At 43.8% G+C, this 23648-nt stretch overlaps 1 protein-coding gene across 19 annotated transcripts in view; it reads right to left on the bottom strand.

Moving 5' to 3' along the window:
* Positions 1–23648, bottom strand: part of LOC144719570 (far upstream element-binding protein 1-like) — a 64106-nt gene that overhangs the window by 22715 nt on the left and 17743 nt on the right. For 11 of the 19 annotated variants that reach the window (XM_078595637.1, XM_078595622.1, XM_078595629.1 and 8 more), the window contains exons 3-8: positions 18927–18989; positions 13446–13484; positions 4227–4266; positions 2771–2899; positions 2232–2278; positions 276–347 (exon numbers count right to left, since the gene is read on the bottom strand). In XM_078595637.1, the coding sequence (XP_078451763.1) occupies positions 276–347; positions 2232–2278; positions 2771–2899; positions 4227–4266; positions 13446–13484; positions 18927–18989 (390 nt within the window). The remainder of the gene's footprint in view (positions 1–275; positions 348–2231; positions 2279–2770; positions 2900–4226; positions 4267–13445; positions 13485–18926; positions 18990–23648) is intronic. The other 8 variants (XM_078595639.1, XM_078595628.1, XM_078595630.1 and 5 more) reach the window with 2 other exon arrangements.

Raw genomic sequence — 23648 nt, 5'->3', positions numbered from 1 at the left:
AATCAAACTAAATCATTACAACTACGGGCAACCCGCCGTGATGGTCCCATGGGACCCGAAAACAAGGTGATATTTTCACCAATGGCTCAACGCCATCAATGGAGTTCTATCTATGTAGCAAACCGCGCTAATCGGTTGTGTTGAGTTAAGCGAGTGCTGCCACATGCCTTGTATGAGCAGGAAGCAGCACACTTTAAACGTTATTTTCATTATTCCTGTGCATTATTATTGTGTACAGCCCAGCAAGGGAGAGCATTGTGTGCATTATTTTATACCTGGTGAGATCTGGATTTTGCAGCCGGTTTCAGTCTGAAGCCTTGAAACTTGCTCGCCGCCCCTGCCAATGACTGTGGACAATGCAATGTGGAGAAAAACATCACTTTAGAACGTGGGGAGGAGGAATAAGAGAGAAAAATAATCTTAACAAATCACCAATCTGTGTCAATCTGTGCTTGCAGCTCCCAACAAAAAGATACCAGTGTTCCTATAAATGACCGACCTTGACTTGGGCCCATGTCTCGGCCACTTATACAAGTAGTTTAATGATCAAAATGTTGAACATATCAGCTGCCGCTAGTTTATATCATCACATACAAAAGCCCTTATGTTACAGATTCAATGCAATTACATCCCATGTTATCTGGCTGTAAAGGTGGTGTATTTATACAAAAAACGATGTAAAATATATGAAGGTGGAAATAATCAAAACATAATAAAAAAACTTGTATCACCAAATTCTTAAAGCTATTTTTTCAAGAGGGTCCTTTGAGCTAGAACATTCCAGAAAAAACCCACCACAATCCCAAGGGGTTAACAGTCACTGTGCCTTGCACACAAATAGGGTTCAAGTATCCACTTCTATACTACCATCTGCTTGTTTCACGGCCCAAGGCACAACACCTAGCACTTTTAGGGAGTCACACATACATGTCCAGTAAAACCTTGGATTGCGAGCATAATTCGTTCCGGAAACGTGTTTGTAATTCAAAGTACTCGTATATCAAAGCACTCGTATATCAGCTGTGATCACGTGACACTCGGCAGACAACGCGTATACGTACTACTCGTATTGCAAGACCTCGCTCGTTTATCAAATTAATATTTTTTTTAAATTTTGCTCGTCTTGCAAAACACTCGCAGACCAAGTTACTCGCAATCCAAGGTTTTACTGTACTAATATGGACGAACCCTGCTTAGTTTGAGATCTAAGGGATCTGACAGAGGGAGATCTGGTTTTAAGCACAATCACCCCAGGTTACTCTTTGAAAAAAATAACTATCCTTGCGTCTCTTAAGTTCTCAACCTGGTTAAATAAACACACTTTAAAATGTACATTTGCAGGATTCGAACCCGGGTAATGTGCTTCACTTCAAAAGCAGCTTCACAATGCCCCTAAACCAGATGTGAGAAATCAGTGGTAGGCTGGCCTGTGGATAGACTGGTCTCCACCACAGGAACCATGTTTCGCACAGCTTGAACACAAGATTCAGGTCCGAATTAACACAGTGCATAAAATTCGTGACCTGATCCCATCTGTGAAGGACAAGATTCCTGACATGCAATATCCCGGCGTCTCCAAACTAAGCTGTATCTGCAGCAGCAGTTACATGGAGGAAAATAAACGACATGTCTCGGACCATGTTCGTGAACATAAGGCAGATCTGTAACAAGGCAGGACCAATAATTCTGCCGTGGCTGATCATTCCTTTAATGCGGCTGGCTCACATGAAATTGATTTCTCTAAGACGATAGTACTTTGCAAGCCGACTGGCTATCAAAGATTCGTTCACGAAGCCATCCATATAGAGACACAAGACACAATTTCAACCCAGACAACGGTTTGAAATTAAGCAATCATTGGAAAGATGTCATCAACCAATTTGGGTCATGACTTGATTTGTGTTTTCTTGTCAGCCTCTACCGTCAGCAGTGTGGATGGGCGTAGTGAGGTGCAATGCCCCCCCCCATCTCTATCCTCCTCTCTCTCCCGATCTCTACCCCCCCTCTCTCTCCCCCTATCTCTACCCTCTTCCTCCCCCCATTGTCTAACACACTTGGACTGCGCCCTCACCTTTCAGCTCCACCTCTACCCCCCCTCTATCTCCCAGTCTCTGCCCCCTCCCTCCCCCCATCGTCTAACGCACTACTTGTAATGTGAATGGGTGGTAACAACAACCGTGCGGTGCGTATGGGGGCCTCGAACGTGTGTTGTGTGTCACTGCGTCACTTACTGAATCCAACCATCTTATCGGGGATTTTCATTTCCTCTGTTTGGGCCCTGTCAACGAAGCACAACAAACAGGCAGAGGTATTAGAATCACGCACGTGATTTGCTTTTCAGTTTCACCACAAAGAATTTGGCAACAGCAATATGCACATGTACAGGTACAAAGCTTATGTCAATGTACTGCTGGATAAGGGTCGCCCCATGCTGTGCGGGTCATGAGGTCAGTACAGAAAAAACACATTATTGTACTCTACTTCAATGCTCCCACATCTACGCTCCCCACCTTCACCGACACGTATTGACCAGCTAGAAGCAGGTGGCAGTAACCAGCAACACAACACCGCAGCCACCTCCAGTCCTGATCTTTACACACCACACCAGGTTACTTAATTAAGTCTGTCCACCTAGGGGAGGTTCAGGAACCAGTTTAGGTACTCACCACTAATAGTAGCCATGGCCAGGAATCTAAGTCAGATCGCCGGGTTCGCAGTGTAGTATCACTCACCAATACACTATTGCACACACGCATACACACGCACACACCTGGGGTTGAGACCACCTCCGCCTCCGCCTCCACCGTGATGGGAGGGTGGCCAGTGAGGGTCCCCGTCCGGGGAGTCGAACCGGGGCGGTGGTGACCATCCCATCTCGGGGGCGTCTCCACCTCTGCCGCTGCAACGAGAGGCTGACATTAGTCGCGGCTCACAAAGGCGCGGTTACGGGTGGGTATGCCAAAGGCCTACGAGGTCTGGGCTTCTTCACATGGAAGACGAAAGAAAAATCAAGTGACATTGAAGCAGTTTTTATTTTGGAAACGAAATTAGTGACGAAAATATTAAATTGACAACGTGTGTGTTGTTTTATTCAACGGTGACCATGAGTGGACAGAGATCGAGCATGATGAGATAAACAGCTACCCATAAAAAAAAAATTCTGCCCGGAGTTTGAAGAAATTAAATTTGTGTGTCTTAATGACGACAAAGACGAAAATAATTTAGTCGGACCAATAATGGTAATTGGTTGTACATGCGTAGCCTTTACCGATTGGATGACTTGGGAAAATTTGTGGTGGTGGGAGGTGGGGGGGGAAGGGGTAAATTGGGCGCCTCTCGCATCATCATTTGAATAACTGCGAATGCACTTAACGTGCGACTGTTTTCATCGACGAGACTATGAATAAATAAATGCCCACCAAATTAACAATGCATCACGATCCATTGTGCTCACTGCTGGGTCAGACAAGAGCTGCACAATTCCCACAGCAGCTGCCCTGGAAGTTTTACAGAGTTAGCAAAGCACGTCCACTGTGCTACCAACATCCTTTGTAATGACAAGTAAATTACTTTTGCGTGGGGGTTACAGCACAAATGCATTATTTTGAAATTAACCAAGTGGAGTAGAGAACCAATTGATTTTGCTGCCCTGCCCTCTCCTGGTCACATTATCTACAACACCTGTTCTTGAACATGGTAACCCATCCAAGCACTATACATGACCAAACCTGCTTAGCTTCCGGGGTCTCACGAGATAGGGTGTCACGAGATAGGGTGTGTATTCCGGGTGATTTGGTCATCAATACAAGTCCTGTTCCACGGCAAAAGAACCGGTCCAAATTTTCTTCTGAAAAAACTAAACTCGATTCACCACTCAATTCCGAGCTCTTGGCCACAGGACAGAGCGCTGCCATTACAGTTTTAAAATCCCCCCCCCCCCCCCCGTGCGCCAGGCTACACAGGTTAACACGGAAGCAGCTACCAGCTTTGCATTGTAACATTGTGGGTATTTCAGCTTTCACATCGTAAGGGTTATAGGCCTGCCATGCGGCGGCGACATCACTAGGGGGCACTATGGCAGTGAATCTCCTGCATGTCGACACGGCCATGATTTCAAAAGGATTTTTTTATGCTTTTTCACGACGCTTCCAAGTCGTTAACTGCCCATGAAGTGCAAATAGAAATGGACGGCTGACTGTGCTGTTGGATGCGCGAGTTCCACACACCTCTGCTGCTGTTGTATCGCTGCCAACTGAGCACCAATTGCTGACGAGAGAGAAAAAACACAACACAATCCACATGGTGGCATTAATTCACCGGCATCACACATCACAATTCACTTAGACATGCCAACTCAATGCTTAGGTGGCACCTTTACTTACATCTACACATTCCCACATCCTATGCAAGACCATGTTCAATACGTGGCTGACGAACACTAACCAGTGTTACTGTTACAACTTCAATCTCGATTTTCACTATAGATAGAAATTAAGACAAGCAATGTGTTTAGGGTTGGAATGAATGTAACACTGTGGGTTAGATTTGTGGGTTGACTTAATAAGCGGTGGTACATGGGTGTCAACTGCTCTTTGATACCGAGCATGTGAACTGTATGTAACTTGTATACGTAATAAAACATTCTAACATATGCTCATGACATTCACAACATTGCTAAATATACGTGCAGTGCTCATATGAGAGCTTTGATATAAAATGTATGGTTTAGCCTTCTTCTTTAGATCTTGACTTAACCCACCAGGACAAGTGTCTTCGTTCAAAATGCATCATATTGGAAGGACAATGGAGCACCAGAATGAGAAACTTGTGTATGTTCAGATACAGATTGGGTGTCAATATAATGAATTATGCAAAATACTCCCTTGCAGTGCATAATGAGTTTACACAGCATATGAACCTTATGGCGGCACCCCGATGTACCATAGTACCCCGGCTCTCGCATAATGTCCGTGGAGCAGCCATTTTTAGTTTGTCGATGGTCGGCGATGCGGCAATCAACTCATTTCGACGAGCTGTACACGATGCACCGCTACGGTGCATACGAGCGTTAAGGGTTTCAGCGCAATCGTCCCGCTGCGTTTCGACATCGCGGAGTAGCACCGATTTCGGATTGATTGGTACCCCAGTCGCGGAGTTAAGTACACCCCTGGAAAAAATAGTGTCCCAGAAATAACATATTTAATTGCCTCGGCCATTTTGTATTATTTGGTACCCCGGGGTACCACCATAAGGATCATATAATGTTTTTGCCAAGAGGATCCCCATTCAATCTTGATTTGAAGCTTTCGTGACTGCAGGAATCCATACGCTTTGGTTCTGATGACGGATGCTTGCGCTGCACCCGAAACATTGTGATTTATTTTATTTTATACCTGCGTGACTTAACCTAAAGAACCAAAGAGTAAGGATCCCCATTGCTGAGGGAAAGCTCTCAGCAATAACATATTCAACCAGCAGTATGTTAAGTACATTATTTTTATGATAGATACACAAAAGAAAATGTATTTAATTCCTATAGAGGAGTCACAGGTGTAGGCATAAATACGATGGATGGCAGCAACCTTGCGGAACCAAGTATAGCCCCGAATACGACGTCGGATTATAAACGTTACCACAAGAGGGTGCTTGAGACGCGTGGACAGACGAGCACCAGTGTGCCGCAACAAACTATTAATTCCTCCATCTATAGCATCCCTCAAGAAAATAAGAGGCCTTGTTTCCTTTGAGTATAATAAAGACTGCAATACCAACAGTTGTCGAATGAGAGCCAAGCCAAGTGATAACTTGCAGTTAAAGTATTCCCCTCATGATTCACAAACTTCCTATCCGCAATTTTGGCTGTCCGCGAATCGCATCTGGAACACTGCACGGACTGCATCGAGAGAAAGTGATGAGAAAGTGACGAGAGCGAAAACTTCAAAGCTTTAGAAGCATTTGCAGGCGTTTCGAGAACAATATTCGTTGGCCAACATCATTATCCACGAAATTTACGATTCACAAACACCTCTGGAACATATCCCTCGCGAATGAGGGAAAACTATACGGCAAACGTGCCCAAAATTATTATTACCCACTACCCCGGCTGATTTTGGGTAATAAAATCCCACGCAAATACACATTTTGGTATAAATGCAGCTTGCTTACACACTGCAGGCATAAATATGCAAGTGTCAAGAGTTCAAACGCTTGTCACCCTATTAAATACCACTTTATAGAGTTCATCGGTGTACACACACACAGTACTGTATAAACATATTTCTCTTAAAAAAATGATTTACCATAAGCACAAGCGGCGATTAAGATCTACGAAAACGTCGCTAAATGAGCAAATAACACATTTAACGAAATATGTAAGCATTTCCATAAAATGGCACAGCAGCAACAATATATAATAGCAGGTCAGTGCTAGGGAGTCCTTTTAACGAACTCAAAGATGAATAAATGAAATATCCAGCTGCTGCCAACGTGCTGCTTTGAATCAGACAAGTTTAGACGGGCACAAAGATGGTTGAAATTGACTGACAAAACATTGAAGTTCAGCATTAAAACCGTAATTAGGTCAGCTACCTCTATCAAGGCCATTTATTCTGCGGTTAAAATTACTGTAAGTGTAGCAACGCGGCTTGGCTCACAGCAGCTTAATGAGTTTGTTTGGGTCTAAAAATAAGCGTGCAAAGCCCTGGGTATTAACCATATATAGTGCATCCAACAAGGGATTGGACATTTTAACATGGACGGGGACAGAACATTCACCGTCACCGTGAGACCAGGCACGGAACACGTGTCGTAACTTCGAGGCGCGGGTGTACACGCAGAAGTTCTCGCACGTGCGCGATGAAAACGGTACAACGAAACAGTGAGGGAGACGTACCGAATAAAGAAAAGTAAAAATGTTTCCCTGCTCAAATGAACGTGAAACGATGCCAATTTCCATATGCCCCACCGTGCTAGTAATGAAAATCCTGATTCACATCGTAGGGCCTAGTAACTTCACTGGAAAAAACAAAATAAAACTCATTTACGTGCAAGGGGGTGATGATGGGCTGGGCCAACCAGCCGCATCTTTGCTCCCTTCCGACTGGGCGGCACAGCGGGAACGCCCGTGCACAATGCGTAGGAGACGCGTTCCGACATGAGGAGTTGGGAGCGCTGAAGGTTATTGACAGAGGACTTTGTAAAAACGTGCTTGTCAAGACGAACGCAAAATAACATTTCGCTATATAAGACACTAACCCAGAAGTGTAATGGCCAGAAATCCAAAAAGCTAGGTCATATATAGAAAAGCAGGCAAGGAAAATTGCCTCAAAATACACAACATCCCATACACAACCGTCAACAGCCACTGAAATGTTTATCAAGCGGTAAGCTTGTACATTTTGTATTAGCAGAGGGGAACAATAGCAAAATGGAACGTTACTCAAGAAGAAAACACATAATTGGTGACATTTCTTGCAATGGCCATCCTACACAGCGCAGAGGTGCCAGAGAGGTAGCCATGTGCTGTGAAGGGCCACTGCCAAACACTGTCACCTGTGACTGCTCATTCCTCTTAAGCCACTGTTCTTGACGAATGTGTTGTTTATTATTTGTTGCTATTTGTGCACCACTGACAGCGCAAAATCAACAAAACAATTTTCCTATTTAATTGGGTCTCTTCAATTTGAAGCCTAGCAAGAATTCGACTCTTCCATGACAAAGGAATACCTTTAGAATCCACACTACAGAGGATGCGTGGCAGCATTAATCAGGGTCTTGGTGGAACGATACTCCCCATGTGGCACAAGTGTTTAATGGTATCAGCGTTGCTGATGCTATTCTTGCAAAACGTTTGCATCACTTCCAAAGTAACGTTTTTAAAGTAAGAAAATATACATCGAAGGGAGAAACCAGTAAGAAACGAAGATAACCTGTCGCTCAAGTAACTCACGGCAACGCAAGATATTTCACTAAAATTGCATTGGTGAAATGATCAAAAGAATAAGTAGAAACATTACCGATTAAATATTTGCTGATGGCAGTCAATACAACCAATACGAATTAATTACAGAAAACTGAAAAAAAAACCCAAGGGTACAAAGTTGGGCTCAAGAAAAATACGAGAAAAAGAAATTTCACGTCCTTACGAGACAGATCAGAAACATGGATACTGAGAAAGAAAAAGGCACAGAAGCTGAAAAATGCACAAAGGAACATAGGAGAGATTCATGCTTGGAATTACGATGAGACACGAAAAAAAGGGGAACAAATGGATGTGAGAAAAACTCATTCTACAGGCACTGCTGTTGACTTATAAGAAAGTATGTAGGCTTGGGGCAGGATACATCTTAAGAAGGGTGGCCCGGTGGCAGAAATGCAGCCGGTGGAGAAGAACACTACTGAGACGACGTCCACCAGAGATGGAGCAATAAAACCAGCTGGTGTGCAGGAGCTATGTATTGTTGCATCTTATGATCAGCGAAAGATGGCAAAAGCTTGGGTAGTAAGCTATTCATCTAGCAGTCGGCAAATCGAGGCTGATGATGATTAATACATACATAGTGATAAACTACATTCGGAACACCGCTGGCATACGTAAAGATGCAACCCAAAGGCCAAACAGTGCTCATTTCATGGACAGACATCAAGGAGGTGGATGCGAGGACTGCCCGACACAAGCCTGAAGCTTTGTTCGAGATGGAGGGGGAAAAAAATACTTCAAAGTGATCCTAAGGAGCGTTCGGACTCTACAGGCGTTGGGCTTTGAAGTATTTTTTTGCCATTAAAGCAGCGAATGTGGGACAGCCCAGGACACAACAACACAGATACGCATCTGCACAGAAATGTTTGCTTCAGGGTTGCATTTTCCTTTAGAAAGGGTGCGCACTTGACAATAGGTTAATCTTGACAATAGCCTATGCTAATCTCTCTAATGATGAGTGCATATCAAGCGATACAGTGGTTTTCAAACACAGATAAATAGTATTTCATAGTTGCCCTGTATGCAGAACCTCTGCCAAGAGTTTGGATTTATAAACAGTGGTGGAGCAGTGGTTCATGCAATGCTCTATAAACCTGGTAACCCGAGTTTGATTCTAAGCCACGGCTAACATAGGAGAGTGATAACTGAAACGGTCCTAAGCCACCTTTTACCAACACACACTGACCGGAGTGGTGAAGTACGGTCAAACAACATCGAATGACCCACACGGCAGGGTAGGGGAGGGGTAGCCTTCATCCCATAGTGGAATGACAAAAGGTTGAAGATTCGAATAATTTAATTCAACGGCTTTCAACAGGAATCAGATCACGCGAGTTGCATTGTACACGGAATCTGTGCTGTGGTTTCGGCTTCACAAAGGCTCATCAGCAAAGAGTAACCGTGCTGCTCTACTGCCATAATTGTGTACATGTCTGTTGTATCAAACACTGAGGCAAGAGATCTGTGCAAAGTGGTCGAACACTGGTGAGACAAGGCCCTCTGCCAATAAGTTTCAAAGACTGCTTTTATCAGAGCATGTATGTAGAACTGCTTTCACACCGGAAATAGCCATACTGTGCTAATCGGAGGAGCGGAGCATGTTTTTTTGCATGTTTTTACCACAAGCATGTGTGGTAAATGCAGACTTGATGCCTTGCAATGGGGTGTCTGAACATCTCAACACCTCCTGTATTATTGCCGAAAAGGATGAAGTCGATCATTGTTTTATCATTTTGATACTGGCAAACAAACAAGATACCATGGATTCTAGATTTGAAGCTTTCGTGACTGCAAGGAATCATCTTCTTAGGTTTTTTCGGTAAAGTCATCGCCCACCCTTTTGGCCTCGCCCCCCCTCCCTCCCGATACGTTCCTTTCATTGGCTACCATAGTCTGATGAGCTCCCCCCTCCCTCTCCCTCCCCCCTCAACTCGCTTTTAAGGGATTACATCTTGAATCATTGCCTCACTTGATACAGCTAATCTGGCTGTGACGGTCCCACCTGATGACGGAGACTTGTGTTGCCTCCGAAACGTCGTGATTTTTGTTTTTATTTTATTTTACTTTCTACGTGACTTTACCGAAAAAACCTAAGAAGATACCATGGACTATAACGATTCGATGGCACGTAATGCGCGCGAGAAGAACAACCGACATATTGCCACATCCCTGCTTCTTTGCCCTGTGTGGAAAACGTATAAGGCCCACATATATAAACAGGAAGCGGTCACATCTCCCTGGTATACAATGTCGAAACGCTCCAATATCTCTCGCAGTAACGCTTGCTGCCGCCCGTTGCTCAGATTCAAAAGGCCGTCTGCCCTGTTCGAACAAGCAATGAGGACGCGCTCAAGTCTCGTTACAATCACTCGCAACCATTACAAGAGATAGAGATATAAAAGTACAGTGGGTGGTGGATATAAGCACATCTAATATAGGCAACACCCTTACGTGAAATCACGCTGGTTGGGGGCAATGGGCAACATCTGAAACATCTGGCATTGCTCCCAATGGGATGATGTGCTTATATAGGAGCGCCACGGTGAGATGTGAACTACCTCGCCTGGTATACAGGAGGTCGTGGGTTTGATCCCGAACCTGACGCTTGTATATTTGGAGTTTGCATTTTCTCCCCACGACTGACGCCCACCACCTCCCACTTCACCACTCCGCGGAGAGTGGGATTACTCATCGCGATTCCTCATCAGAAACGTAAACATTCGCGTGTCATTTGCATGAATCACATAGAATGGAGTCTTGCGAGTAACAATCTTATTCACGTGCTGCGAGCGCGAGAACTGATGATAATCGATAGTGGAACTTGGTCGGCGCTACGGAAGGGTGCCCGTACTTGATTCACAGCAATTATTAAGCGCGTGGCGCAACCACCAGATCGCAAGGGAATTAATGTTTATCCCTCCTTGCTGTACGCAATGGGTACATGCCACCCCTACAGTTACTTAAGCTACCCCCCCCCCCATGATAAATAAGGAAAACCATGCGTATGCGTGTCCTGTAACCCTTTCCAACACGCGTTTGTCTCTGGAATACAGTATTTAAGGACCTATAATTAAAAGATTTCCACCTCCAATCATGACTTGCCTATGGACAGCAACACACCATCTATATGCCCATGTGCCTCGCATGACCTGTGTACACCCCACCGGCATTCTATGTTCGCGCATGCTTCCATGCATCGTGTCTGGATTGCGTATGCATACAAATGAAAGATTGAAGAGCTCACTTGGACAAGGCGGCTCTTCAGGGGAGACCTAGATTTTGTTTCCCCCTTACTCACTCCAAGCACTAATTTGGAAGGCGGATCAAATTAATTAAATTACCTTTGAGCATTATAAAAAAACGCCTTTTGGCGCCCTCTGGGCCAACACCGTTTGAGACGAAGTTGTCTCTGGTGTGGGCCAACAGTTTCAAAGACAATGCATATATTAGAGTATGTTTTTTTGTTTGCATTCTGACCACAAGTATTGTGATTAATGCAGACATGATTCCTTGTAAAAAGTTTCAGTTTGGTGTTTTAACATCTTAACAACTGTTTTGTTGCCAGAAAAAAAGAAGAAAGCCTATTCTCATATTTTGGTACTGGCAAAGGAGGTCCCATGATGATTAAACCCTTAGCTTCTTCAGATACATGTAGTAAGAATATTGAGCTTTGTTAAACTATGGACCCAAAGCTGCAATGATATTCTCGAGATCTCGCATTATTAGCGGATATCTTATCATTTACAAATGCATAAAGAGTACCACTGGTTTATCAAGCCTCATGTTGCTCATGAGGCTCAGTATCTTTGGAAGCAGCGTACCGGCAAACGCTCCTGCAATGGAGTAGTCTGGAAGGGCTGCAGCACACAATGGACTGAATGTTCCTTTTGGAGAATGTATAAACAATCCTACGTACCCATCTTGTCTGCTTAAGGGGCAGGTCTTTCGTTTAAAGCTTCCTTCCTTGAATTCAAATGAACACTTCCTTCGTCACATCGTCAGGTGGACGCCTTCTTACATCCAGTTGTCGAGCAGTGGCTTACGTTTTCTACCGCTTGCCCTTTTCCCATATGTCCCAACATCCTTCCTTCTTGAACTTCAGAATGATAATATTTACATATACTGGAGAAACCCGGTGGGCTATAAAGCACTTTTTACATGAGTAAGCGCTTCAACTCTGACAATTCGCCAAACAGAACTTTTGCCTTCTATAAATTACACAAAAGACGTTATTTACACTAAAGATTTTCCTGAAACGTTTTGTTGACAACCTGCGTTTCACCTTTAACTCCTAGATTCTCTATGTAACAAATTTAAATACCCACTCCCTATCTGCCGGTCTTCAGCATACGCCAATTATGTGCGATACATGCCCACACCACATGTGCCTTGAACTCACAACCCTAGCAAACCATGTACCACTTTACGATATAACAGCAAGACAAAAGTGGAATCCCACTCGCCCAAATGTGAAAAGTAATTTTTTTTGCTTTTTCCCCTCTTCACATTACTACAAATGAGGCCGTATGGATAATTACGCCACTAAATATTTCATTACCACTCAACCCGTGTGCTTTCCAGCGAGACGCACGCACCTCACACCTATTTACGATTATGAGAAGAGCACAATTGAAATTTGGATGGCCGCATAAAACCACCGCTCCCAAGACGGGCTAAATTGGCGTACGATTTCACTGTTAATCCAAACGGCCGCCGAGTAATTTTTACGAGGCTTCAAGTACACGTCAACAGTGACCTCAAAAGACCCCATGACATCCTGCGCAAGAGGTTGGAGACACACCGCGTGTCACTCTTTGCATCTCCCATATGCAGAGGCAAATCATTATTGGTTAAGCCATACAATATGTTCCCTGCCCTGAGGTGAAGAGTGTTCGACGAGCAATAATAAGATCACAAGTGCAAATCCTGGTTGAGGGCTGACTAGACACTATCACCCCTTCGAGGTCAATTAAAAACTTTGTATGAAGTCCACCAGTCGCTATCTTACGAAGAGACAGGCTCCAGCATAGAAATACGGAAGTTCCACCACTGGCTCAGGGCAGCCAATATAAACGAGAGCTACCCTATGACTCCATGGGGAAGAGGCATCATACCCTTTTCGACAATTAAAACCCATCATTTCTAATAATACCGATCAGACATCTCCATTCGTTCCCACATCAGATTTCAAAGAAGATATATTTTTTGGACATCAACCTTAAGCAATTTTTTGCAGTTTTCCCACCCAATGGTTTTGAATAATTAGGCCACAATTTCGCACCACCCCATCACGTAAAAACTTCGTAACGGAATATCCGGAAATGCAGGAGCCACAAACGATTACGACTCACGAGCACCAACGACTCAACGGTGACAACGATGCCCAACAGAGAGGCGAGGAGGCAGCTGAGAAACCCAGGAAATCCGCTGGGTGACGACATGCCAATGGACACGGGGTACTACTTACGGTCACTTTGAGGCGCCATTTTCTTGCTGTCAGGATTGTCTGCAAGAGAAAGAGACACACGCTGACCAAATATAAATATATGTATAGTAAAGTTTGCTCGCTTGTTTGCGGTGGCGGCTCCTCGTTTGGACGGAGGGAAAGAAAGTCCGCAAACAAACTGCACATCCGAGTGCCTGAATTTGCAAACTCGACCAAACTTCACAAGGGACCCCCCCCCACCCCTTTTCTGCGAGCGCGCAAGCGCTGCCGTAACCTCCCCCCCCCCCCCATTGGGGTTACAGTGAAGGGAAGTGGGCAGTGGACAGAGGAGAGGGTCGGGGACGCCAAAGTACAACGCAGACACAAGAGGAAGCGAAATGTGCACACGCAGACGCCGCACAAGTTTCAAGGCACACAGACGGTCACCGGGGGGGGGGGGGGGGGGGACAGGTACACAGACAAGGCACACACGTGTAGCGTGACGCACCAGGATATTTTACGGTTTACGCGGAAGCAAATCGCTCACAACACAGGAAGACGCACGTGCGTGTGCGCAAATCCGCACACAGGTACAGCGACATACGCAGAGCAAACGGCTCGCTGCTAACTACTCCGTGAAATGTAAATACTTCTAAACCATAACAAGATTGGCTCTCGCACCCGAAATTGCCATTGCAGCAATTTTGAATAAATTTAAGCAACTGCATTTTGTAGTTAGCGTAAGAAAGTAAAAGCCAAAACAAATCACCACCTGCGTCGCCAATACTGGCTCATGATGGGAGGACAGCAGGCTATAATTTTGGAAAACGGTCCTTTAAGAGCACAAGTTGGTGGCAATCACTTGGAAATATTAGCCAACTAAATATTTTTTCTCTTATAACGTAACGTTAAGATCGAAAATGGAGAGAGATTATTTAACACGAAGGCTTTCGTGACCAATATCATCCATAAGAGGTTTTTTGGTTGGATCGTGTAAATATTTACGCAATCTAACCTCTATTATGGACAGTCTTTGATGATGGAGATTCACTGCCTGTGCTGTTAAGTTTACAATTCAGAGACACAGCAGGGCTCGGTGTATCGTACCTAATCAAAATAATAAAAGCGCACCATTTAAATTATTTGGTTGATGTTAATGGGTCCTATTTAGGAGCGGTCACATGCACAACCCGCATGTTAGGGCAGCCATCCGTCTTTCCAAACAAACGGCTTGAAACTTACGAAACAATTGCGATTTAAACCATTGTTTTACATGTAGATTTACTGTTATCAAGTAGCATTTTGGCCATAACATACAGTGAAATGGATGTGTAAAAATAAATATATTTTTGGTTGGTATAGATGCCATGTGATAGGTTGACGTTACCATGCAGCCACTAGGAGCTGCCACTTTCACCAACGACTGCAATGTTAATAATAATTGATACCCAACAATGAATCAAATTTCCAAAGACAGGTGGGAGTGTGGGAAATCGCTACCCCCGTTAGTATTTACTGGAATGACACCGAAACAGAAAGGCTAAAAATTAAAGATATATTTCTACCTTAACAGTTATTGGAGCTAATTATAATCTTACAGCAATATTCCAGATGAATGAGCGGTCATTATTGAAAGTTAATCATCTGACCTACGATTCTCTACTTTTTTTTAATTCAAAAAGCTTCTAAGCGAACATGTGCGATCACTTAAAATCTGGCTTAACATTCAGAGCTGCACGACACAAACCACACGCGTGCCTACACACCACTCTGCTCTTAAGAACAAAGTAAAACACACACATGCATGCAGACCAGGCAGGTGTCCATGGGACAATGTCGTTGTCTTTCTGGCTTCACAGAAATTTCTTTTTTACATATATACACACACTGGGGGGCCCGCCGACCAGCAATAATCAAACCAGTGCATTCACTTCAATGCACACAGCTTCTTCGGCCACAAAAAGTAAAATGAAGAGCAACAATGTGCACACGTGTTTTTAGAGGAAAAAGCCTCTCGAGTTAATGAATTAGACTACCTTGATCTCGAATCCCAGATGTCTAAACGCTGCGTGAGAAACGCGCCAGCAGCACGTGGCGGGGGTTATCGCTCACGCGGCACGGGGCTTGATAAATCATCCCATGGAAACGGGAGACATTCACAAGTGACACGCACACACGCATAGGTAGGGAAGCGGCCAAGCATCCGCGGGCACTGGGGAAACACAGCAGGGGTGGGGGATTGGGTAGGGGAGGCAGGAAGTCGTTTGAGAGATCCACACTCACGGTGCCAAGAACAAGACCCGCAAGGCTCGGTTAGGGAACAGAATATAGAGATTCAAGTGGATTGTGCCAGCAGAGTTTGCTCAAAAAATATACATCGATTAGAGATTATATTAAGCACAGCTGTACGTGAAGTGTCAGGCACCGTAAAACGATATCTCTGCGTCAATTTTCAAAAACCGGTAAGAATTTTTCTTTTAACATTACTTTATTAAGCCCAAAATCCTTCACCTTTAAAAAATGAAAGAACCCCACCAAAAAAAGAAAACAGAAGGATAGGTAAAATCAGCAGAAATGACAACAAAGCGGATGTGAGAGAAAAATAAAGCAAAATCACAAGACGACACCACCGTCACCACAAACATTTCCAAACAGGCAAACACGCAAGCAAAGTAAAAGGAAGGCAAGTTAGTTAAGAGAGAGATGAAGGAGTCACTTGGTGTGACGGAGGTGTTTGCCCTCAGCTGGACGAAGGTTGCATTTAATTCAAGGCAGTGTTGTTTCCAGGCAAATTTGGTGCCTTTTTCAACGTGTACGCATTGCACTATGAACTTCATTGTTTTAACAATTTCATCGGCAATGGCACAACAATACTTTTGGCTCCTCGATGCAGAACAAGTGGGCCAATCATTTTGCTTTTCCTCAATTCCTTTTCATAATGCCACAATTGTCCATAATTGCCACCTTTATCAACTACTCCGACATCACAAAAGTGTGGCATTGCATTACAAGATACTTCGAAGATACACGTGGCTCCAAAGGTGGAACGCAACGCTGTGTTTGTCACTAACAATGGTATGTAGGTCATTGTCTCAATGTCAATAAAAAAACAACCCCAGGCTAGTTTCTGACAGCCCTATTAAGAGCCACCTCACAACGACAAATAGAAAATCCATAACTCACGAGGTGACCATGTATTATGTCAGCAAGCAATCCCCCACTTCGTAGCCAGAACTTACAAAAGACTCCGTATGATTCAACAAATTATTATTTTAAAAAACCAATGCCAAGTCTCTTATATCATGGCAGGGGGGGGGGGTGCAACTGAGACTTAAAAAACACTGCCAAATTTGTATCTCCATCTGCTAATGTGTTTCCAAACTAGCAAACCTTTCGCAATGAACGCATTTAGTTTAGACATGAAGTAAAGCTGAAAACGAAAGTGACGAAAACGGCATACAAGATTTGATATCGCGTCCTAAATTAACCTGATCCATAGGAAGGGTGGGGGGGGGTAGTGCGTTTGGAAGATATAAGACAGGAAAGTATCACGTAGCCATCAGGGCCTAATGAATTATCGGCAAAACTAAAATCCATGGGCTGAGAGAGCTCCATTTGGGCACCCCACTTCCATCAACGGATGCACCATTTTACAGCCACCAAATTGGTGTGTTCACAACCACCACGCACGGAGTTACGCAGCCTAAATTTCACAAGTTTAAATACACCACGACATCTGCATACATGTAATTATATCTATATATCCCACTGATGTTATCTTATAAAAACAAATCAATCAGGTCTGATGTACTTATGAGCGACCTCTCAAGGCACACCATTGCTTTAATTTATTCGCCACCAAAATATGCCAGCATTAAGCTGTAAATGGCTTTAAGCAGCCCCAAATGCAACCAAAACTTATCATAAATCAATACCTATAGGTTAACGGTCACCCTCGTTAAGTATCGATATCCTATACCAATTTAGATCAGGTTTCCTGTGTTGTGCATTTATGTCTCCATTTTTCACATTTTACCTAGACCACCGGTGCAACATGATAAACACTCGCTGTGTACCTGTGGACTATTAGATCGCCACATCATGAGATATCGTTACAAACTGCGGAAGACTTCAACCTACAGGACTGTTGATGGCTAACTGAGATGACGACGAAGTGGTCGAGTAAAAGTACAATAAGCCTTGCTGGAAGAGCCTGTTACAGATGGCGACACCAATGATTAACAATTAGCCCCCCGATCTCCCTTCTCAAAGCAAAATGAAAAATATTTTTCTTGAGCAGGCAGCGACAATCTTTCTGCTGCCTTAACGTAAAGGATCACTTCACACCGGTCGAGGAAGTTCATGAACGAAGCCAAGGGATCAATGCTCTTTGATTATTTCAGTAAAGTCACGTAGATGAAAAATAAAAATAACTAAATTAAATCACGACGTTTTGGAGGCAACACAAGCTTCCGTCATCAGGTGGAACAACCACAGCAAAATTACAACATTACTGTAGTGAAGAGCAATTTTGCTGTGGCTGTTCCACCTGATGACGGAAGCTTGTGTTGCCTCCGAAACGTCGTGATTTAATTTAGTTATTTTCATTTTATTATTTTTATTTGTCATCTACGTGACTTTACCGAAAGAACCAAAGAGTATGGATCCTTGCAGTCACGAAAATTTCAAATCTAGAAAGGGACAATGCTCAAGAGAAACATCTAATGAAGAACACATCCTTCAAGGTGGTACAAAGCTAATCGAACCAAGGGGTTTGAAGGTTTAGCTCCTGCTGAAAGTGAGGTGGTGGCTGATTCGGGTAATATATTGAAAACAATCCACTATTGTCAGAGGGCTGCCAACAAAGACACAATCAGCATCCACAGGCCTCTCTCAGAACAGGGAAAAACTCGCTTGATATTTTTTTTTACCCAGTTGAATCAAGATTAAATCAGGATGTTTTGACAAACTCATGAAAGCATCCTCAGAGTCAACGTGTACAGCTGCTACCTCAATACCACTAACCTTGAAGCAGAAACTGGTTACATGTGTCAGTAAAGGGAAAACAATCAGGCAGGGAAAATGCCAGTTTCACAGCCTCTTATGAAAAAAGATGCCAATGACGGTTAGGTTGGAGGTGTGGCCTGATGCGCTATTTTGTTGCTGGTCGCTTGACATTTTGGGCCTATGCTCGCTAACGGTGGTAAAAACAAAGTTTCCTGTTCTACGTCTATCAAGGGTACTGGATCGCATTACAGAGGTAGATATGGCGGCTGAAGAATCGTGGCAAAGACCTGAGAGCCAAAAGTGCCGTGCTAAATAAACTGTTATTTAACCACCCTGTCAAGAAACACGAGTTCCAATTTTAACTCCTTCAAGCTCGCTGAGGGCAACCACGTGCACAAAGAAAAAGACAAGCAGAAGGAAGATGGCAAAAGAGATTTTTTTTTTGTTTCGGTTAAAAACAAAAAGTCCAAAATCAAAAACTCAAAAGCGGAAACGAAATGGAACATGACTCCCTGCCTGGAGGAGACAGCGCGAGCTCCAAGCCTGCTCTAGTGGGCGGGGGGCCCGTCCAAGGGACATCTACGCATGGACACAGAGAGAGGGGGGAACACGGTTAGGAGACAACCACACACAACGGACGGCAGGGTCCGGCAAAGCCTTGAGCCCCGCCGCTCGCTCGTTCCACCTACCCAACACGAACCCCGAGAGGGCTCTCGTCAATTGGTCCCTTCGCCTCAACTGTGGAGAAACTAAACTATAAAGTTATTAAAATTTTACCAGATTAAGGCCCGAGCTATAGAGCTCTTTTTCAGAAGACCTGGTCACAAACGATAGCTTAACAAAAAAGTGGCTTATCACGGTGGAAATTTATGACGGCCAAATTACTCTAAACGCATGTCGATTCTAAATGTGGAGGGAAAAACCGGAGGAAACTCGGAAAAAAATCCATGCGACCACGGAAAAGGGGACACGCAAACTCCAAATATACAGCAGGCGTCAGCAGGGTTGGGATCGAACCCACGCCCTACTGCATGCCAGGCGAGGGAAGTTAACATCTCGCGAGTCACCGCGGCACCCCGGTGACAAGGGCCTTCAAAAAGCAGCCAAGTCTGGGAATGCTGCGCACGTCTCTGTTGGTGGCCCCCTTTGGCTAACGGGACAAGTTCCACACTCCGATTGCAGGGGGGCAAATGGGGACTGACTTTCAAAGGATTACTTCTGTGGATTTATGACAAAATGGTTCACATTTTAATGACCCCCTCCATGAGGACAGCAGGATATGTTGCCAAAGAGAATCGGAGTTTGATACCAATTGCGAATAAAGCGTTCTAACCACATCAACTCCACGGATATCCAAAATAATAACAATCTATTCTCAAATCTTTTATTTTTGAAGTAATGCTTTTGGTCAGGTGTCGTCTACTACCACATAATTCATCCACACATAAATTTATATATTAATATAATTTAGGGTCACGACTTGATAAAAATAATATTTTCGTTTTAACAATTGCATTTGTACTTTCTATTTTTTTCCTGTCTCAATTGTACAATTTTGCTGATATGTGGAATTCACACCTTTGGATCTGGGGATGTCATCAAAAGATTGCCACCTAATACTTGGACTAATAACGTTTGCATGTAAAGTTTTCAAGGGGGTTAACAATGTGTTGAGATTTAAAAACAGGTGCCAAATATCGCTATCTCTGCAAAATCATATATAAAAAACTGGGTGCCAAGACATTGGGCCAAGTGCACAGGAGCATCTGTGGAATTTTATAGCTATAATACCCACACTTATTTAGGGGAATTCAATCGGCAAAAAAGGTAACGCCCCCAACTCACAATACGATCCAAATTAGTTTTTTTTACAGAAACGTTTTTTTTTACAGAAGGTATGCAATACGTAGGCAGGGTATTGTCTCCGCAGACTATGACGTGAAATTTTACAATTACTTTCTGCAGACACCACTCTGTTCACCAATTGCACCGATATATCATAATTGATAAATCAATAAAGATGACATTAACATTGGCCACAGTAAATCATAATATATTAGTAACTGGTTAATTAAACAGGAGTGCCTATCTCGCTCTTCATTTTCCGTCCCAAATCAAACATGATGTACAACGAGTAATCATTAATTGATATCGTACAAACGTTTGGGGAAAAGGTCCAAATGTAACTCAAACCCAAGATCTAAACGGGCTGTACCAGCACAGGAAATTCCAATGCCCGATGCTCAGGGGGATGCACCATTCAAGCAGCCAATGATATTTTATTTCATCCTTGGCATCATAGGGGTCCTTACTCCATTCACAACTATTAAGTCTGTCTCGCTGCGACCTCCAGCGTCAGCAATTTCACCCGGCAGCACAACCAGTGTCACTACTCTGTTCGCATTAACGCAAGATATCTTTACGGCTGTAGCGACGAACATTATGGCACAGGCAGGGACTTTTATCTGCTATGCATTTAAGTGGAGTTGGCAGGCTAAGAACATTTGAGACACGTTTACAACCGCAGTAAAAATCTTGAGATCCAGCGGCTTTTCGACCAGCACCTTTCAAGATTAACATGGCAACAGATTCATCTAACGGGCATATGCTATTCTACAATGCGACGCGTGCTCATGCAAGTATTTGCAAGTGTTTAGTTTTTACAGCATTCAAATGCAAATCAAAACATTCATTAGTCCAAAGCTATTTCTTTCTCTAACTCTCCACTCGGGAAATAAAAAAAACAATCCTCGGAGCAGCTGTTCAGCTGGATTCAATTCTACGCACAGATGCCTAAACAAATCACTTGAAACCTTGCAGAGATCACACCCAGAGTAACTCCGGCACCCAACACATTTAGAATCGCAAGCGGTGCAGCCACAGGCTGTGATGGGGTTTGTGTGGTGGCAATTCAGCAACTTGGAGGTCTACTTGTGGGATCGTATTACATGGTGGTGCTTCTAGAAGGCAGTGTACAGCAGCAGGCGGGTTCTGGATCGAGGTTCTTGCACACAAGGGTTGGTTTTCTTTGTGCACTCTCGTTAACTCAACACGCAAAAAAGCTCCAATTGTTTACTTAGTCCAAGCAACTCTGCGGGAAACATTTGAGACTCGGTAAACTTTTAAGGATTGAAGCCTTCAATTATTATTGATTATTACACTTGCTTAAACAATTACATTTTAATCAACTGCACAAACCTTGCACTTTCGCCGTGTAAATAAATGCTCTTAATTGAAAGGAAAAAGTACAATAATTTATGCAAAGTGCTAGAAAAAATTTTAACCGGCATTGTATAAATATTTGTAGTTGTTTTTTTACTCCATTCCTGCTCTATTCTTAACGAGCAGTTTGTTTGCATAGCTTGCAGTCATTAATTATAAAATAAATTTCATTCAAGTTTGCCCATCCTTAAAAGCAGTGCCTGTGAGTAAAATTGGCCAAGCAATTCACGTGCAACGTACACGCATCTATCTAGCAACACTGCACGAGTACCTAATACCCTAGGTAGTCACCAAGACAATTCGAAAACAAATTAAGGAACAAAAAAATGTACCCACACACACACAGACGGAAAAAGTACACAACACACGAGAGATGTACATCCAACAAACAAAAACACGTTTTAGAAAATAGAAACAAACTTAAAACGAAGAGACACGACACGAAAGCAGAAAAGGGAAATGAACACGAAAATGAAAACAGAGGTGGGGGTGGGGGGGTTTGTGAAGTTTGGGCGAGAGCATTGAGGGCCCCAGTGGCCACTGGTTCACCGCTATTACCATTACCTTTACCCTTGTCCATTACTTTCGTTGTTAATATTATTGTTATTCTTTGGTTCAGCGAGTGCGTCTTTACACTTTCAGGACAAAGCCACTCACACAACAGCAGAAAATGCACGACACCGACTTCATGGCTTCGGTCACACAGTCCCTCAATTCGGTGCCGAATTCACAATACCACAGACGGGCACATTTGCGTTTCAGCGGTGCGGCCTTGGGGAGAGTTGTTGTGTGATAGCGACAGCCGACCAATGCAGATCTTTTAAAAAAATGCCACGTTTGAAAATAAATGAGCGCGGATGAATGGCAAGCATGTATTTTTGTCACAAATATTAACATTTTTCCCAATTTCAAAAATGTGCACGGAGCATTGCGGTAACTAGTTTCAAGACACATGGATTCCCCCACATTTAAAAAGCATTTTAGAACTTTATGCAATACCTTTATCTGCCAATTCACATTACTCAAAATTTAAATGAGCAATAAAAAAATAAAGCTCAATGAAAAATGTAGAGCTGTGAAAACATTAACGAGCGCAAAAAAACTGAATCCGGTTTTTAAAAAATCAACGCAAAGAAAACGGCTACTATACCTACTGTCGCCGAATATGTCCCAAGCTGTAATTTGGATACAATGCAGCAATTAGTTTCAGTTCTGCGTCAATGGTCACGCGGCCTAATTCCATCAGATTCGACAAACAAGCGGTTAGCCGTCGCTATGTAACCGGCGCTTTCAAAAACAAATCAACACGAGCCAGTGCGGTCATTTAAATTTGCAAATCGGCAGCCAATTGGCATCATACGATCAGAAGCCATGAACACTCTGCTGTAGTAAGTGCACTTGTTGCGTCGTCGGGGGGGGGGGGGGAGACAAGGGCTTTCTTGGTGGAGTCCGCGCCTTGGATCGATGTGCACATGCGTTGGGGCGCATGCACGATGTTGTTGTGTAGCGGAGCTTGGGTAAGGAGGGGGGAAGCGGGGAGGGTGGGTTCCGCGCGGCGAGCGGGCTTCCCACAACAGAACATGTAAACACGGGGGCGGGCGGGGGGGTCGAGGTGACGTTGTGGCTCGGTGAGGCGACGATATGGGACAGGCGCTGGCAAGCTGCGCCCCGTGCAACAGGTCGATTGATTCTGCAGCTGCCGGTTTCAATTCAAGCTGAAATCGAGCACAATATTTTCCAAACTAAAGGACATTGTTTCCTACGATACTGCATCCTGCGGGATTTACAAAAAAAAAAACAATTAATTTGTTTCACTTGTTGATGCTATGCAAAACGCAGCTTGTAATTATTCGGTCAAGTGGCACTATAACGGGGGGGGGGGACGACAATCGACATTGTCAGGGATCGGCCGAGACCATTAACCCTCGAGGGTGAATTAAATTAGAAGAAAATAGTGATACGTCAACTGTGGTTGTTTTTATAGAGAGACTGGGCAATACTGGCTCTGCGTTGCCA

This window comes from Lampetra planeri, chromosome 6, assembly GCF_965212315.1.
Source record: "Lampetra planeri chromosome 6, kcLamPlan1.2.h2, whole genome shotgun sequence".
Classification (NCBI taxonomy): Eukaryota; Metazoa; Chordata; class Hyperoartia; order Petromyzontiformes; family Petromyzontidae; genus Lampetra; species Lampetra planeri.
This window is presented reverse-complemented; position numbering and strand designations above follow the sequence as displayed.